The 18190-nt window shown below is 47.0% G+C and overlaps 2 protein-coding genes across 2 annotated transcripts in view; one reads left to right on the plus strand and one right to left on the minus strand.

The window, feature by feature from the left end:
* Nucleotides 1-530: 530 nt before the first annotated feature.
* Nucleotides 531-3551, plus strand: LOC119850757 (tubulin beta-1 chain-like). Its single transcript, XM_038389257.2, has 4 exons — nucleotides 531-684; nucleotides 1596-1704; nucleotides 1985-2095; nucleotides 2490-3551. Exons 1-4 carry the CDS (start codon nucleotides 628-630, stop codon nucleotides 3548-3550), a joined length of 1338 nt encoding a protein of 445 aa, XP_038245185.1. The 5' UTR covers nucleotides 531-627; the 3' UTR covers nucleotide 3551.
* A 588-nt stretch (nucleotides 3552-4139) lies between these two features.
* Nucleotides 4140-18190, minus strand: part of BPHL (biphenyl hydrolase like) — a 31640-nt gene continuing 17589 nt past the window's right edge. The window contains exons 5-7 of the mRNA XM_038389258.2: nucleotides 16725-16856; nucleotides 13193-13316; nucleotides 4140-4231 (exon numbers count right to left, since the gene is read on the minus strand). Coding sequence (XP_038245186.1) covers nucleotides 4144-4231; nucleotides 13193-13316; nucleotides 16725-16856 — 344 coding nt within the window. The 3' untranslated portion in view covers nucleotides 4140-4143. The remainder of the gene's footprint in view (nucleotides 4232-13192; nucleotides 13317-16724; nucleotides 16857-18190) is intronic.

Below are 18190 nucleotides of genomic sequence, written 5' to 3' on the forward strand. Positions count from 1 at the left end.
CCTCCTCCCACCTTGTCTTTACATACATACAGGCGCTCCGCTCATATCAGGCACAGCTGACACAGCTTGATGCAGAAGGGAAATCTGTCCGCCTTCACTTCTAGTTTTTGAACATAGCCGGATCCTTCTTGACTGTTATGTCCAGGACTCACCGTGGAGGGTGCAGAGGCTGGGGCCGTCTCGCCAGGGCTGGGGGAGAGCGGGGCGCTGCTCCGCACCCTGCTCCTGCAGCGCTAGTCTCGCTCGGCACAGGGGGCCCTGGGGGAGCGGGAGACGCTCGTTGCCCCTGTGACAAGCCCCCTCCCCGCTGCTGAGGCTGCAGCTCCCCACTCCGCCCCCCGCGATGGCTCCCTCCAAGCCCCCCGGTCTCCCGCGCCCAGGGGACAATGCAGCAGCCGCACACCGCTAGGCCCCGCCCCGGCATTACATCACCCGCTTGAGCAGGGCGGCGGGGAGCGGGCCCCTGCCTGGAGGGGGCGGAGCTCCGTGGCGCGAGGGGCGGGGCCAGTAGCCCCCCCTATAAAAGGAGGAGCTGGGGGCGCCGCCCGGCTCAGAGCTCACAGCTGCAAGTGCCGAAGCGAGCCAGCCGGAGGCAGAGGGTGTTTGGGGCCGTGTGACTCCGGCGCCATGCGTGAGATCGTGCACATCCAGGCTGGCCAGTGCGGGAACCAGATCGGAGCCAAGGTAAAGGGCGGGGCGCGGTCGGGGAGGAGGGGCCCCCGCTCGTTGTGACCCTCGCCCTGGGGCTGGGAGGGGGCGGCTCAGTGCGGTGCGCACGCGGGGGCCGGACAGATGCTGTTGCAGCGTAAAAGCGAGGTCGCTAAGTGGGGCAGGCTTGGGGACAACTACATGGCTTCCGAAAATAATCTTCCCCTGACCGCTTTGAAGCAGTGCATCAAAGCACCTGTTTCAGCTCCCCGTTGAGACGCCACTTCTACTCCATAAAAGATATTGGCACTAAAGGGAAGGTTGGGCATTGTCTCGGCCGGGCGGGGGGAAGCGTATTACGACAGCCTGATTGCCGTGCTCTGAAGGCACAATGGCGCTCAGTTCCTTGCTGATGCAGCAGACAACTCCCTGCAGGCTCCGGATGCCTCGCCCCCTTACACGGGGAGGTAGCTGTGCTTGGAGCAGCGTCAGAGATGCTTCAAGGGTGTCACATCTATGTGGGTTCTTTCCTGTAGTATCTAGCTGGATTCCTAATGGGGGAAATTTCCTGTATAGCGTCTAGCAACGTAAATCACTTTGAAGAGTGCAACTGATTAGAGATACTGTAATTCTTAAAGCCTCTGGTAGCATTTCTGAAAGTGATACATTAACCTAACTTGTAACAAGCGTTTGCTTGCTGCCTAATGTTGCCGTTTCCTGCTGTTCCTTCTTAATCAACATAATTGCTGCTCTACCAATTCTTAACTGCTTCAGGGGCAGGGGGTAAACCCCTTGTGTGTGTTTGTCTCATCAAGATGCAGTTATTGGTTAGGGCCCCCGGCAGGGGCTAGGTCCATGGAACTAGAACAGACATGTTGGTAGCATGTTGGATCACCCCTGACAGCCTAATGCAATTACTAAGTGCCCTTTTCAAAACCCTATTTCAGTTCTGGGAGGTCATCAGTGATGAGCATGGCATCGACCCCACTGGCAGCTACCATGGTGACAGTGACTTGCAGCTAGAAAGGATCAACGTTTACTACAATGAAGCTGCTGGTAATTATACACCACTTATTTCTTCAGACCTTCATAATTTTGCTAAGTAAATGAAAATAAGTCAGGTGTACAGATGTACAGTTCATTATAGTTGGGACAGCTACTGTAAAGGAATTTGCTATTGACCCTTTGTTAAAGGACTCTGAGTCTTTCCAAGATGGCTCTACTTAATACTCTTTCCCTTCTGTCACTGCAGCAGTCTTTCCAGTGAGCTGTATTGAGCCTGCTCAGAGCAAAGCAGCCTGCTAGTCAGTTATACTGGTTTTTGTTCCTTTTACAGGTAACAAGTATGTACCTCGTGCAATCCTTGTTGATTTGGAGCCTGGTACAATGGACTCTGTCAGATCTGGACCATTTGGCCAAATCTTCCGACCTGACAACTTTGTCTTTGGTATGTAACATTATGTATAGCTGCAGCTGCGGTAGTCTTTGTTGAAAGACTCCTGTGTTGAAACAATGAATTTGAAACATCCCTGTAGAACTGCTTATATTAATGTCTTACTGCATACATTCGGTGTGCCCTCTGTTTTTGGGTTGTCTGTATGAAACTTAAATGGAATAATTTAGCTTTTAACTTGTGGACTTGTAAAGTCCAAACACAAATGGAATCGCAGTATACACAATAGTCCATTAATTGTAGTAAATAGATATAGCTTGGTAACACTATTCCCCTTTGGCCATAAATTAGGATTTAATAGCGTTTGTGCCTTGTACACCATATCCTAAACAGAGTATGTGAAACTAAACTGGTGATTAAATCAGTATCTTTCCATTCCACCTTCCAGGTCAGAGTGGTGCTGGAAACAACTGGGCAAAAGGCCACTACACAGAGGGAGCTGAGCTAGTGGACTCTGTCCTGGATGTGGTAAGGAAGGAATCTGAAAGCTGTGACTGTCTACAGGGTTTCCAGCTGACCCATTCTCTAGGTGGTGGCACAGGGTCTGGGATGGGAACTCTCCTCATCAGCAAAATTAGGGAGGAGTACCCAGACCGTATCATGAACACCTTCAGTGTAATGCCATCTCCGAAGGTGTCAGACACAGTGGTTGAACCCTATAATGCCACCCTTTCTGTCCACCAGTTGGTGGAAAATACAGATGAAACCTACTGTATTGACAATGAAGCCTTGTATGACATTTGCTTCCGCACGCTGAAACTCACAACCCCTACCTATGGGGACCTCAACCACCTGGTCTCCATCACTATGAGTGGCGTGACGACCTGCCTCCGGTTTCCCGGACAGCTGAATGCTGATCTCCGCAAGCTGGCAGTTAATATGGTGCCTTTCCCCCGTCTGCACTTCTTCATGCCAGGGTTTGCCCCGCTAACTAGCCGTGGCAGCCAGCAGTACCGGGCTCTGACGGTGCCAGAGCTAACGCAGCAGATGTTTGATTCTAAAAACATGATGGCAGCCTGTGATCCACGCCATGGCCGCTACCTGACTGTGGCAGCAATATTCCGTGGCCGAATGTCCATGAAGGAGGTGGATGAGCAGATGCTCAATGTCCAGAACAAAAACAGCAGCTACTTTGTTGAATGGATCCCCAATAATGTCAAGACGGCTGTCTGTGACATTCCCCCCCGTGGCCTCAAAATGTCTGCCACTTTCATTGGGAACAGCACAGCCATTCAGGAGCTATTCAAGAGAATCTCTGAGCAGTTCACGGCCATGTTCCGGCGTAAGGCTTTCTTGCACTGGTACACTGGTGAGGGCATGGATGAGATGGAGTTCACTGAAGCAGAGAGCAACATGAATGACCTGGTATCAGAATATCAGCAATACCAAGATGCCACTGCTGATGAGCAAGGGGAATTTGAAGAGGAAGGAGAGGAGGATGAGGCTTAAGGCAGTTGGTACCAGAGGAACTCTACCAGGCATGTGGTCAGAATGAACTCTGATAATGGTGATAAAGCATGTTCTTCTTTGCCGTGTACTTGATTATCCTCTGTCAGCATTATATAACCTTAACAAAGATCTCTGTAATAATTGTAAAGTCAGGTTTATTGACTGCTTTGATAACGTTTAAGACACATAAAGGCATGTGTTCAAAATGTCTCCTGTTTGGTTTGTTTAAAATAAGTCTCCACTTCTCATCCAGCATATCTTTTTTTATATATAGTCTTGTTAACTTCACATTCATTGCTTCCTGATTGCTAGATAACAATCTTGATCCAGTCAGACACATTTAATGCTACTTCACTAGTTAGTTTTTTTTACAGACTACTTGTTTACCATGCACTACTTGTTTACCAAGCAAGATATAGTAAGGATCTTAATCTACCTTAACTGGCATAAATGCAAACCATTTCCTTTTACAGTTTCTTATAATGGAGGATCAAACTGCCAATAAAGTCAGTTACATGACTGGGATGGCCATAGAGGGAGAATATAATCATTAAATATACTAAGATAACCTTGCATACTTAATTTTTTAAACTCTATTGTAGGAAATCTTCTACTAATCTGTTGAATTCTTCCGCAAAGCGTAAATGTAGATTGTGCTTTCCTTCTGGCATCAGAAACAACCTAAAAAAAGATAAGTCATGTGAAATCTAAACATATACTAGCGCATAAAACATAGGCACATGGTAACCAAGTGCAAAATTTGAAGCAACTCCTGTGGTTTTTTTCTTTTTAAACACTCTAGATTTCCTTCGGTATAAAGTCAGAATCTGGCTCCCCAATTTAATAATTATTCTTAAAATTGAAACCTTGACAGTCTATAGCTAGTGCCTACAAATCTAAATGCCATCTCTGGGGAAGACAAATTGGTGTTGGATCAGGGAAAAATGTGTTAGATGAGCTGTAATTGTGAATCTCTGGGAAATTTTCTCCAAGTCAGCTACTTGCCAGAAGCCAGATACTTGGTTTCCACTAGTGCAGTGGTTCTCAAACTTTTGTACTGGTAACCCCTTTCACAAAGGAAGCCCCCAAGTGCAACCCCCCCATCCCCTTATAAATTAAAAACCCTTTAAAATATATTTAACACCATTATAAATGCTGGAGGCAAAGTGGGTTTTGGGGTGGAGGTTGACAGCATGTGCCCCCCCATGTAATAACCTTCTGACCCCCAGTTTGCAAACCCCTGCACTAGTGGGTATAGAGAGTTAATATTCCAGAGGTAGCATGAGCTGTTACAACATCTCACTAATGTCTATGAGGCAACACTGGAATAGAATCTACAGTACTTGCCTTCAGGGAAAAGAGCAGGGTGATGGTCATGAGCTGAAGTGATTCTCTGAAAAAGGAGAGGGAGTAGCAATGCTGGAGTGGATGGAGGAGACTTGTGGTGAGGGCAGTGTGACACTAAGTGCGCCAGCTAAGTAACTAATGGGTTAGACTGGGTATTAAGTTTTGCTAATGGAGCAAACCTGTATGAATTCTGGATGAACAGGGAAGCCTGTAAAGTAAACTCTAATTTTCATTTTGACAGAGGTTAAACCAGCTAACTAAACAGAATTTACCTGTTTTGTCTTCATAAAAATGGCTTCTGTTTTCCTAATCCTACTCTACTGCTAGAGTGCACTGTGTGTTGGAAATAGTAATAAAATGGAGCTCTAGCTGACAGACTAGTCACAGCTCGGAAGAGAATGAACAGCTGTATTACACATGCTAAGAGGATGCATTGCCACAGTTTCTAGATGAGGTGAGCACTACTTCAAGATTTTGGGTAAAGGGATTGAGAGTAAAATCTCTGGACATATTTGTATTCTGTACCATTTATTCCAAAAACACTGATGCACTTGAGCAAAATAGTTGACTGTCACTTTGTTTATTATGAGACCAGTGCCCAGTAGTAAAATCTTGGTAAATGTGTAGATAGAGCAGTTATGACATTAGCACTCAGTGCTAACTGGGCTTCCTGCTCCAGCTTTAGTATTTCAGTGCTTTGTTAGCTCTGCTGAAGGGGATAGCGATTAGGTATCATGGCACAAGGAGTGCAGGGGCAGTAATTCAGATGAGTGGAAGTGGTCTTAACTACATGGTTTCACTTTTAGATTAACAGATTCCAAGGTGAGAAGGCACCATGGTATAGAGCTCAGAGATCAGACCTTCCCTAAAATTAATTCCTAGAGCACATATCCTCTTATTTAATAAAAAAAAAAAATCCAGTACTGATTTAAAAATTGCTAGTGATGGAGAACCCACCATAACCCCTGGAACACTATTCCAGTGGTTAACTACCTTTCATTGTTAAAAATTTACCCCTTTATTTCCAGTCTAAATTTGTCTAGTTTAAACATCCAGCCACTGGATCATGCTACACATTTCTCTGCTAGATTGCACAGCCCATTTAGACTGTAATGAAGTCACCCCTCAACCTTCTCTTTGAGCTCCTTGAGTCTATTTATCTTAAACAATTTCACTACAAGGCATGTCTTCTAATCCTTTAATCATTCTTGTGGCTCTTCTCTGACCTCTCCAATTTATCAACATCCTTCTTGAACTATGGGCACTAGAACTGGACACCTTATTCTAGCAGCAGTTGTACCAGTGTCAAATACAGAAGTAAAATCTCTCTACTCCTATTCAAGATTCCTCTATTAATGCATCCAAGGATAGCAGTCCTTTTGGCCTTGTTATACTGTGAGCTCATCAGCTGATTATCCACCCCCACTCCCAACTCTTTCAAAGTGACTGCTTCTTGGTATTTATGGCTAAGATCAAGTGTAGAGCTACCGAACAGGAGCAGCTAACCTGAGTTCTCTGAGGGGGTTCTCCAGGTGAAGGAGGAACAACTACATGACCCCCTAGGATGGATTCTCCTGCTGCTATTTTTGAAAAAAAATTGATGCTGCTTTGAAGGTGTATTCTGCTGCTGCTAATGCTACTTCGGAAGGAAATCCTCTTTCTGCTCCTGAGACATCCCCGTGTACCACTATTGCTGCTGCTCCACAGAAGGTCTCTCAGACAACAACTACAAAGAAGGTCCTAGGTGCCTCCAGGACATTACAGATGAGCAGCACGAAGGGGAAGATCGGTGGCTGCTCAAAGGACCCCCTCTGAGATGCTGTTCCAGTAAGATCCTGCATCCTGAGGATGGCCTGTCTGGACATCACAACCAGAAGGAACATATCTCCCTCGCTCCCCAGCAGCACCAGCTGCCAAGGGTCAAACCCACTCCCCCCCCACAGCAGCTGCCAACCGAGAGCCCCCACGCTCTCCAGTGACACCAGCCGCCAATGGAGAGACCCCCACTCTGCGCTGCAAGATGCTTTCAGGTGACCACCTCCGCAGCTGCCCAGGTCCCCGAGGCTGGTGGTGCTCTCGCTGCTCTACACACCATCAAGAGAGGAATCTCCATAGACGGGAACAGCATCTCTCTAGAGACCACCCAGAGGGTTACCAGCACCTTGCCGGATGCCTGCCCAGCCTCAGAAACCACCTTGAGTGACCCCCAGGTCCCTGCCGGATGCCTGCCCAGCCGGACCTCTCGACACCAACAGCCCACATCAGGATGAACCAGCCAGCGATACCGCTGATGCTGCTGGAACCCTCCTGCTGCAAGGTAATGAGGACACTGCAGACGTGCTCATCTTCCCCATCTGCTCTCCGCCCCGAAGCTTCCACCTCCTCGGTGGCGTCACCAGGCACTTGAAGAGATGCCACAGCAAGCGGGTCGCCTTCAGCTGTGCCCTCTGCAGCCTGCCCTTCGAGATGCAGAGGCAATGTAAGACGCACCAAGTCACCTGCAGGAAACGCGTCAAGGGAACAACACAGTCTCCTGCCCCAGCTCCCAGCCCTCCTGCTGCATGCCGGCCCGCTGCTCCTGAGCCTCAACAAAGAACAGCGATTGTGCAAGCTGCCGTCAAGAAGCCAGTCCCCATTGCCAGGCCAGCGCAATGGGGTGCTGCGACCGAGAAGGTACCTGCTGCCTCAGGGAACATCACCCAGGTCCTCACCAGCAGGAGACCCATCTCACCCTCTCACATCGCCAAGCAAATCTCCATACTCCGACTCAGTACTACCTTGCCACCTGCCCAGCACGTCCCCATTCCTAGAAGGATCAGCGCCCCACTGTGCATAGCTACTTGAGATCCTGTCGCTGGAAAAGCCAGCGCTACCCCTCAGAATACCCCGCCAAATACAACCGCCAAAGGAGCCAGAGCCACACCTCAGACCACCCTACGAGCTCCAGCAGCCAGAGGAACCAGTGCCAAGCCTCAGACTGCCCTGCGAACTCCAGCCACCGGAGGAGCCAGTACCATGCCCCAGATCGCCCTATAGACTCCAGATGTTACTGGAGGAACCAGCCCCGCAGCCACAGCAAAGCACTGGGCCTTTGTCACCAGACGGCCCAGCATGGCCCCAGAGTCCATTCTGCAGGACACAGCCTACGGGCGATCTCCCACTCCAGCAGCAACCGCCCAGACAGCAGCCACTCCTAGAAGGACCAGTGGTGTCCCAGCAACCCCCAAGCCAGACCGTGTCTCTCCAACCACTAGCAATGCCAACATCCCGCCAGAGATCCCACTCCAGCACCCAACCGATGGAAATCCTGAGCCACGAGATAGATGGCAGGCTGACCATGCAGGCTTTGAGCCTGCACCAGACGAGGTTGAGGACAATGAGGGCCAGCAGCCGGTGGTGAGGGTCAGACTGCCTGGACTGAGGAGCTGCAAGCGACAGCTTCCTTTGACGACTTTGACCTCCTCGTAGACAGGCTCACCCAAGAACTGTCTGCTGAAACCACTCCCAGGAGAAGTTCGAACCAGGAGAACGCCCCACCTGCCCACAGAACGCCTTCTCCAAACCTCAACACCACCACCAGGGGAGCCAGAAGTAGAGACGCCAGCCGCCGCTACGATCCAGCAGCAGCTTCAAGGATCCAAAAGCTATACCGGGCAAACGGCTCCAAAGCCATGAGGGAGATCCTAGACGGGCACTCGCCCTATTGCACGATCCCATCTGAGCATCTCTACAGCTACTTCAAGGATGTATTCGACCGCATAGCCCAGAATGACGCGCAGTGCCCAGAGTGCCTCCGCTCCCTGCCCTGTGTTGACGAAGCAGGTGTCCTGGAAACTGACTTTACGCCCAAGGAAGTGATGGCTAGACTCTCAAAAACAAACACAGCTCCGGGGAAAGACGGCATCCCCTACAGCCTCCTGAAAAAGCGAGATCCTGGCTGCCTTGTCCTCGCCACACTCTTCAACCAGTGCAAGCGATTCTGCCGGATTCCCAGCTCCTGGAAGAAGGCCATGACGGTACTGGTGTACAAGAAGGGCAAGAGGGATGACCCCAGCAACTGGAGGCCCATCTCCCTCTGCTCCACAATGTACAAGCTCTATGCCAGCTACCTGGCATCAAGGATCACTGAGTGATCAGTGAGTGGGGGAGCCATCAGCTCCACCCAGGAAGGCTTCATGTCCTGTGAGGGCTGCTATGAACACAACTTTGTCCTCCAAACCACCATTGAAACGGCCAGAAGGGCACGGTGGCAGTGCACGGTAGCATGGCTCGACCTGGCTAATGCCTTTGGGTCCATGCCCCACCACCACATCTTTGCCACGCTCCAGGAGTTTGGGATGCCAGAGAACTTCCTCCGTGTGATTTGAGAGGTGTACGAGGGATGCAGCACAACCATTCGCTCGGTCGAAGGGGTGACCACCGAGATCCCGATCCGGAGTGGAGTTAAACAGGGCTGTCCCCTCAGCCCCATCATCTTTAACCTCACCAGGGAGCCGTTGCTGCGAGCGATCTCCAATGACACAGATGGCTTCCACCTCCACAGTGAGAGGGTGAGCATCCTGGCTTACGCGGATGACCTGGTCCTGACTGCAGACAACCCAGAGAACCTCCAACGTATGCTAGATGCCACCAGTCGAGCTGCTGATTGGATGGGGCTCTGCTTCAATACAAAAAAGTGTGCATCTCTCCACATCGATGGCAGCAAAAGGGACTCTGTGCAGGCAACAGGGTTCCAGATCCAGGCAAGCTCATCATCCCCCTGGCAGAGGGGCAGGCATACCGGCAACTCAGCACTCTGACAGGTTTCCATGTCCGGCAGACACCCGAGGACACCATCCAGGAGATCTTGCAGGATGTCGCCAAGATCGATGCCTCCCTGCTAGCACCATGGCAGAAGATAAACGCCCTGAACACCTTCCTGATCCCCCACATCTCTTTCGTCCTAAGGGAAGCCGCTGTGGTGAAGGTACCCCTCAACAAGGTAGACAAGATCGTCCGGCAACTGGTGAAGAAGTGGCTGTTCCTTCCCCAGAGAGCCAACAACGAGCTGGTCGATATCGCCCACAGGCATGGTGGTGCCAACGCAAGGGGAACCTGTGTGACATCGCGGTGATCACCCATGCCTTCCGCCTGCTGATGTGTCCTGATGTCATGGTAAGGAACATTGCAGCAAACGCCCTCCATGACGCAACAAAGAAGCGGATCAGCAGAGCCCCTTCCAACCAAGACGCCACCAGATTCCTGAGCGGTTCTCTGGATGGCTAATTTGGACGGGACGGTGGCAACATTGCTTCACTGTGATCCCGTGCTCACAATGCCACGTGTCGCCTGGGGAAGTGCATCAGCTGTCGCTAGGAGTGGTGTGAGGAGCGCCAAGAGCAGGGAGTCCTGGTGCCGCAGATCAGGTCCAACGACAACACCATCGTCACCCCGAGCGCCAGAGGCATGCTGGAGAGAACCCTGAAGGCGGCCATCCACTCGTTGTACATGGAAACCCTGAAGCGTAAACCAGACCAGGGTAAAGTCTTCGAACTGATCAGCAAGTGGGACGCCAGCAATCACTGGGGGCAGCTTCACCCGTTTCGCCGACTGGCGGTTCATCCACCGCACCCGGCTCAACTGCGTCCCGCTTAATGGAGCCGTCCACCACGGGAATCGAGATAAGCGTTGCAGGAAGTGCGGCTATTCCAACAAGACCCTGCCCCACATCCTGTGCAGCTGCAAGCCCTGCTCCAGAGCCTGGCAGCTGCACCACAACGCCATCCAGAACCACCTGGTGAAAGCCATCGTACCATGCCTGGGGGAGGTCGCCGTGAACTCCACTATCCCTGGGACGGACAGCCAGTTGCGACCCGACGTGGTAGTCACAGACTAGGACCAGAAAAAGATCATCCTCATCAACATCACTTTCTCCTTCGAGAACAGGACCCTGGCCTTCCGCGAATCCCAAGCTCGTAAGCTGGAAAAATACACCCCCCTGGCCGACACCCTGAGAGCAAAGGGCTACGAGGTGCAGATGGATGCCCTGATTGTCGGAGCCCTGGGCGCTTGGGACCCCTGCAATGAGTGTGTGCTGCGGACCTACAGGATCAGTCGATGGTACGCACGGCTCATGCAGCGCCTCATGGTCTGACACAATCCGATGGTCCAGGGACATATACGTCAAACACATCACCAGCCACCGACAGTACCAGGAGGTGTGAGCCGGTACAACATTGTGCATCAACCATAGGAAAGGGACTGAGAGACTTTTTTCATTGGACCATATGAACTGGAACCATAAACGCACTGAACATTAAATCCCACCAAATGAAGGTAGATCCATCCTCATCATGGTATTCCTCATTATACTCCACACTTGAACATTAGCCATTATATGGACAACATACCCCCATATCTCAATGTCTGTACTTTGACCCATTAAACTTTTACCCCCAAGCGGGGAGATTGCAGATTATGTATTCCTTACACCACCCGCTCCTAACCTGAATTTCACACCCCTTGATGATCTGTACTTTATTCCTTGATCACCAGAAACTTCTATGCCTAAACTCTGTACTGTTTTCTTTTTACTTCAACATTATCTTAAGAACAGATTTAATAATTTTATTATCAGTTTAATATCAGATACATCCTCTATCTGAGGACTATATATTAAATGGATTCCTAGGATAGAGTCCCCATGTTGTAAGTATGATCTGCCTTCTTTGTTCCTAGATGCAGTTCCAGGTTTACAATGGTGCCAGAGATCAGACACCCTCTCCACTGAGCCCCAACCACCTCCACCCCCACTACCTCCCCTGCACCCAGACCCCTGACTGCACACCCCCCCCCACTCCCCTTCCCCCAGCAGCTGAGCTCAAACTACTTTTACTTGGTCTCCCTTGCAGACTCCCATTACCCCTGCACCTGGAATCTCCTTCTGCATCCAGATCCCCCACTGAGCTGCCTGCACCCAGACTGTCCCACAAAGAACCCTCTTACTCTCATCTGGATCCCCCCCACTAAGTCCCTCTGCACTTGGATCCTGCTGCCAGGTTGAGCCTCCCTGCCCACATCTAGTGTGCCTGGTGCAAAAGGGGCAGGGCCCCAGGGTGTTTCTGTGGCAGACATGACCCTTGTGCTGTGTCAGGGTCAGGTTCAGCCCCACTGTGGGGGGTGGGGGAGGCTGCAGGGTATTCTCTCATCTTGGTGGCCTGTGCTTCCCCCTACCATGATGGAGCTTCCACATTTGTTTGTTTTAAAAAAAAATAAAAAATTGCAGAATTTTAAAATATTATGCACAGAATTTGATTCAGAAGTCCCTCAGGAATATGTGGTACTGTAGAGCTGTAATAGTGGGACTGTGAAGGGGGCGCTGGACAGTAGGTGATCTGTGAGTGAGGGAATGGGGCAGAGGGTATGGGGTGCAGGGTGCTGTGCAGTTGTGGTGGGAGCTTAGTGGGAGGGATCTCTGGGCAGGGGGTGCTGGGCATAGCAGGTCTGGGGGCATTGGGCATAGGGATCTGTAGGGGAAGTCTCTGGGTGAGGGGATGCTGGGCACAAGGGCAGGGGGCAGTGTGGAAGGGGCATGCTAGCAGCACAGGGCTGGGTGGGGCAGTGTGTGTCTAGCTATTTTGGGTTTGTAAACAGTGCCCTTGTGTTTGGCTGAGAGGGACCACTCCCGCTGCGCTGCACCTAATTGCTCCAAACTGGCCCCTCACTCTGCAGACCACCCCCCATCACATGCCCTATTTCTCCAATGGGGGCCCATAAATATATTTGGTGCCGGTCTCACAAAAAGTTAATCTGGCCCTGCCTAGATATGCACCTTTACATTTGGCCACATTAAAATAGGTATTGTTTGCACCCACCCTGCTCTAATCAGTGACCCGTCCCTCTTCATTATTTACCACTCCCCAAATCCTTGTCACCTGCAAACTTTATCAGTAGTGATTTTGTTCTCTTCCAGGTTATTGATAAAAATGTTCATAGCATAGGGGCAAGAACCAATCCCTGTGGGATGCACGCGAAATGCATCTGCTCGATGATGATTCCCCATTCTCAGACATTTTGAGACCTACCAGTTAGCCAGCTTTTAATCCTTTTAGCTCCTTACTCCTTTTTAAAACAGTACTATAAATGTAAAAAGGATAGTCTGCACTGCTCTCAATGTACCATTCTGGGGATGCTTACAAACAACTCCATAAGTGTCTGAGAAATTCTGCCTAAAGATTTTCCATTTCCATATTGTGTGTTCACTTCTTCCCTTCCCAAAAGGTGCTTCAAAACTGTGCAGCTGAAGGCATGACTCACCGTGACCCTTTGATGTGCTTGTGAAGATAGTCCGCGTGAAACTGTGGTACCAAAGGGTCTTTTCCACCATGTATTATAAATGTTGGACACTTTATGTGAGGCAGTAAATGTTGACAAATGTTACCTGAAAAACATAGGTTAAGGTTATGCTCTTTATTTTAAAATATGAAAGTTTAAACCTGAAAAAACTGTTAGAAACTAGGAACTTCTATTGTAGCTCTTATCACTAGTACCCATTGGCATGTACAATGTAGTCACCCTGCCACAGAGGGATAATAAGCAAGTGCCAAACGTATGCTGCCTAGCATCAGTACAAAAACCTCTTTCCCCAAAGATTCATAGATACTAAGGTCAGAAGGGACCATTCTGATCATCTAGTCTGACCTCCTGCACAACGCAGGCCACAGAATCTCACCCACCCACTCCTGCAAAAAACCTCACCTATGTCTGAGTTATAGAAGTCCTCAAATCATGGTTTAAAGACTTCAAGGAACAGAGAATCCTCCCTCAAGTGACCCATGCCCCATGCTACAGAGGAAGGCGAAAAACCTCCAGGGCCTCTTCCAATCTGCCCTGGAGGAAAATTCCTTCCCAATCCCAAATATGGCAATCAGCTAAACCCTGAGCATATGGGCAAGATTCACCAGCCAGATACTACAGAAAATTCTTTTCTGGATAACTCAGATCCCATCCATCTAATATCCCATCTCAGGGGATTAGGCCTATTTACCCTGAATATTTAAAGATCAATTAATTACCAAAATCACATTATCCCATCATACCATCTCCTCCATAAACTTATCCAGTTTAATCTTAAAGCCACATAGATCTTTTGCCCCCCACTGCTTCCCTTGGAAGGCTATTCCAAAACTTCACTCCTCTGATGGTTAGAAACCTTCATCTAATTTCAAGTCTAAACTTCCTGGTGGCCAATTTATATTCATTGGTTCTTGTGTCCACATTGGTACTGAGCTTAAATAATTCCTCTTCCTCTCCTGAAATACATAATATATTTCTACTTCTGTGTGATGAGCTGTTGACTAGTGATCCATCAATACATAGCAAAGCCCGTGCATGAAATATTTGTGGCACCCACTTTTCTAAACATTCTAACTGCACATAACTAGACAATGCATGGATTGCTTGGCTATAATTCATCTCTTCAGTCTCTGAGGTCTATGCCATTTCATGTTTATGCTACTGTTGGTTATTCTAGGTTATCAAGCTGCAGGTTACCTGACAATTTTTTTAAACCTACGGTATAAAAATTAATATATAAATATACAGTAATATCTGCTCATAATGGACATTTCTCTTTGTAATAGGTGTCCACCTAATATAGAATTAACCAAACCAATCAAAGGTTTTTTCCTGTTCTTTCATTTAATGTAAACATGAAAATGTGCATTCTGCTTCCCTTTTCCACACATCTCCATTATACGGCCACACAGCAATACAATTTATGCACTCTTTTTGGCTAGCTTTCCATTCTTGGCTTTGATCCTGCTTTCACGAGTGAGTTTGTGGGTAAATCAAGGAGGGGAAAAACTTTCATTTGATATTCCAGACATTCTCAAACAATTTTTGCTTTCAATTTACAAGGCTTTCCTCACAGATATCGGCAGCCTTAGAACCCAGTTCAAGTGTATATATTCATGTTGTCCAAGCTCTCAAGTCACTTGTTGCTAGTTTTAAATAATACTGCCTCCACCTCACTCATTACCTTATTTTTTCAATTATTGCCCAGTAATCATTTTCACTTGGTACTTTTCATCCAAGGATCTTAAAGCACCTTTTCAATGTTGTTTAAGCTTCAGAACAGCAAGTACAGAAAGGTGCAGTCGCTTGCCCAAGGTTATACAGTCAGGAAATAGACACAACCGTCCTCTGCTTTAATCACCAGATTGTACTTCCTTCCTTAGCACAGTTGGTATGCTTTGCAGGAAACTTCTTCAGTTTTTCAGTTTTAAGCCACTCATGCAGCATCTCATTAAATATCACCATCCTCAGTGAGTTTATAATTTATTTTTTTAGAGTTGCTTGCACCATCAGCTTTCCTGCCTATTCATGACAAATAGTCTTGAGAAATTTTAAACAGGCTGTGTTTGAGCACAAATTTTTGCTATTCTACTTAAATCATGTTCATGGATGATTAATTCCAGTTTGAATGAAAGAAAATCTAGTGCTTTTATTTGTCCCTTTTCTTGATTTTATCCACTGGTACCTTGATGCATAACTGGCTCTCAGTACAAAAGTAACTAACTGCCTTTCACAGATGACCTAGTTTACACTGGATCAGATGGTGCAAGATGCTGACGGCTGAGTGCTGCCAACTATTGCTGACTGCAGAGGGAGATGAGAATGCTCAGCACCTTCCAGTGCTGGGTCCAGTTACAGCACCTGGGCAAGTCAGCTAGTTGTTAAAAGTTTCCAGGTGGTCTTTTTCCAGGGACACTTAATTTCACAGATGTTGAAAATTGTGGCCACTAAAGGATGTGACTACTGCTTGCAGATGGCTGTCAGTCAAGGTTTCACTGCATATATACCCCAGACTTGTATTTACCTCTATCTAAGGGGGTGCTATTTAAAAAAAAAAAAAAAAAGACAAAAGAACTGGAATACAACTCGTTAAGATGCCTCCCTACTGGGAGAAATTATGGTACCAGCTGACTGGCATCTCTCTTACAAGTCTGTCTCTGGATTTGAAGAAGTAAAATGTAAGAAAACACTTTCCTTGCAGTTATTTGATGCCTACTGTCTATTCAGAACCATTGTCAGCTATTTACTATTTTGGTTTTAAGGACTAAAGGAAAATGTACATAAGGGAATCTTGGGCTCTTTGCCTTGTGTGCACCATATGTACTGTATATATTGTTTGCATTCAGCAAAAGCAAATTTGCTATGAATTAAAACAGAAAATTGCTGTTTAGCATTTAGGGTCAATCTTATTTGCAAAGTCTGTAGCAAGAGTTTATTCTCAAAGATTTTTAAGAGTCAAGCTTAAAAATAACATAGTTGTTCCTGAATTGTAACTGACTTATTTTAGATGCTTTATCTTTGGCTGCATTATTTTAAATATGCTTTGTTAAATCTGAACTACAAATCTTTGAAAACCAACCTTCCCTCCCCTGCTTTCAATACCTGCTGCTACCTGTAGAAACCATAAAACAAATGCTCTTTGGGCTATGTCATCTCTCTTGAGTGGAAAATATTACCTCATTGAAAGAGAATTGAAAAGGAACCCGAGAAGAAACTCTCCAACTACATCTATTTAAAAATGATATTTTAGTAACCTAGGCTTGTGGCAAAGCAAAGGCAGAGAAAAGTGTCAGCTAATGATTTCCAAAAGCTCTTTCTTCCTGTTCATCACTTAGATGCTGTGAAGTGTCTGCTGTATTCATGAGCGCGAGTCAACTGGTTCATAACACTGTGCGGTGTTATGAATCTAGTTCTTCCTCTGCTGGCTGCTAAGAGCAATGCTGAGAGATTTTTAGCTGCAACTTTTCTGCTGCTGCAGTTGCAGGAATCTTACCATCTGGCTTGTCAGCAAACTGAGAGATTCCATCCACCCAGGCCTCACAAGTTTTTGCAAAATATTCATGTCCATACACTTCTTCCATTGGTTTCCTGATCTTTTCACTCCATTTTGAAACATCTCGGATAGCTATGTAAAATGGCATTGAATGATTTAGACCCTTTTCAATAATCAAACAGCATTCACATAAACACGTGTGCATTTTAAGAGCCAATTACAAATGTACATTTCAGATGCAAAATTCTGTCAGTTTTTTTTTAAAAACAATCTGTGGAAGGGGGAAAAAATAAATTAATTTCAGTGTCTGTATCAGAGTCCTTTCTGAGTTCAAGTTGCAAATTGTTGCTACTGTGTTTGCAAGGGGTGGACAAATATGCTCTCTGCCTGCAGTGGGAGGGAGGGAGGTGCGCTTGCAGGATGAGACCCCAAAGTATGTACAGTCTCTTTGATGGGGTGAGGGAGAAGTGTTTATCTGGAGTCAAAGTTCAAATTGTATCTATTTTTATAGAAAACAGGTAGGGTATAAATGCCCTGTTCTAGGACAGCTTTCTGCTCTGGCCTCTGGATGGAAGCTGGCACCTGGATTATTCACCAGTGTTCAATGTCAGGAAGTCTTTACTAAGGCATTCCAGCATGCTGATATCATAGTACATTTGCCACATTCTTAGAGGAAACCAGGATCTGCCTACTCAGTGGAGTCCTGCTGACTCACTGCATGTTACTCAAAGCTGTACAAATAATCTGGAATTCTACTTTATTCATCTGTTTGCCAGGTTTAGAAATTTTGTCTTTCTCCAGCTGTCAATAATGCCCATGAAGCAAATGTCCCCAAGAGTGACAACTACCATACAGCATCAAATTTAGATACAAAGCAAATTACAAATAATTTTCAATAAATAGCAATATGCAATTTCTAGAAGAAATAATTTTCCCAGATATTTCTCATGTCACTGACATCAGATTTTTTTTCTGCATGCTAAGTTTCTTTCTTTAGGTTTTTCAGGTTTTGTTTTGCTGGAAAAGTTGCAGTTAGCCAGAAATCAGAAATCCAGGGTCTCTTTACTTTATAAAGCTTTTTTTTTGTCAATAGAACAAAGAATTTCAAGGGAGCTAAAGTGGGAAAGGAAACATGGGTGATTCATTTTTTCCTGCACACAAATGAATTTTATTTATCATTATTTTCTGTTTGTGTATTCTGACCCCAGGAGGGGAAAGCCTCTTGCTCATTATATGCTAGAATACTAGATATTACATATTTTAAAAAAGTTTTCCTCTTGTTCCAAAGGAACGTTTTTCCTTCTGTTTTATTGCACCTATGGTGGTTTGGGGGAGGAGGGTTTGTGTCACTAAGATTTTTAATCTATTCCTGTATTTGCTAAAATAGGGAATTTTGTGATGTTATTTCCTTTAACTTGTTACGTGTTTGTAATTATTTTCAATTAATACAAAGATCAATACAAAGA

Source organism: Dermochelys coriacea, chromosome 2 (genome assembly GCF_009764565.3).
Source record: "Dermochelys coriacea isolate rDerCor1 chromosome 2, rDerCor1.pri.v4, whole genome shotgun sequence".
Lineage (NCBI taxonomy): Eukaryota > Metazoa > Chordata > Testudines > Dermochelyidae > Dermochelys > Dermochelys coriacea.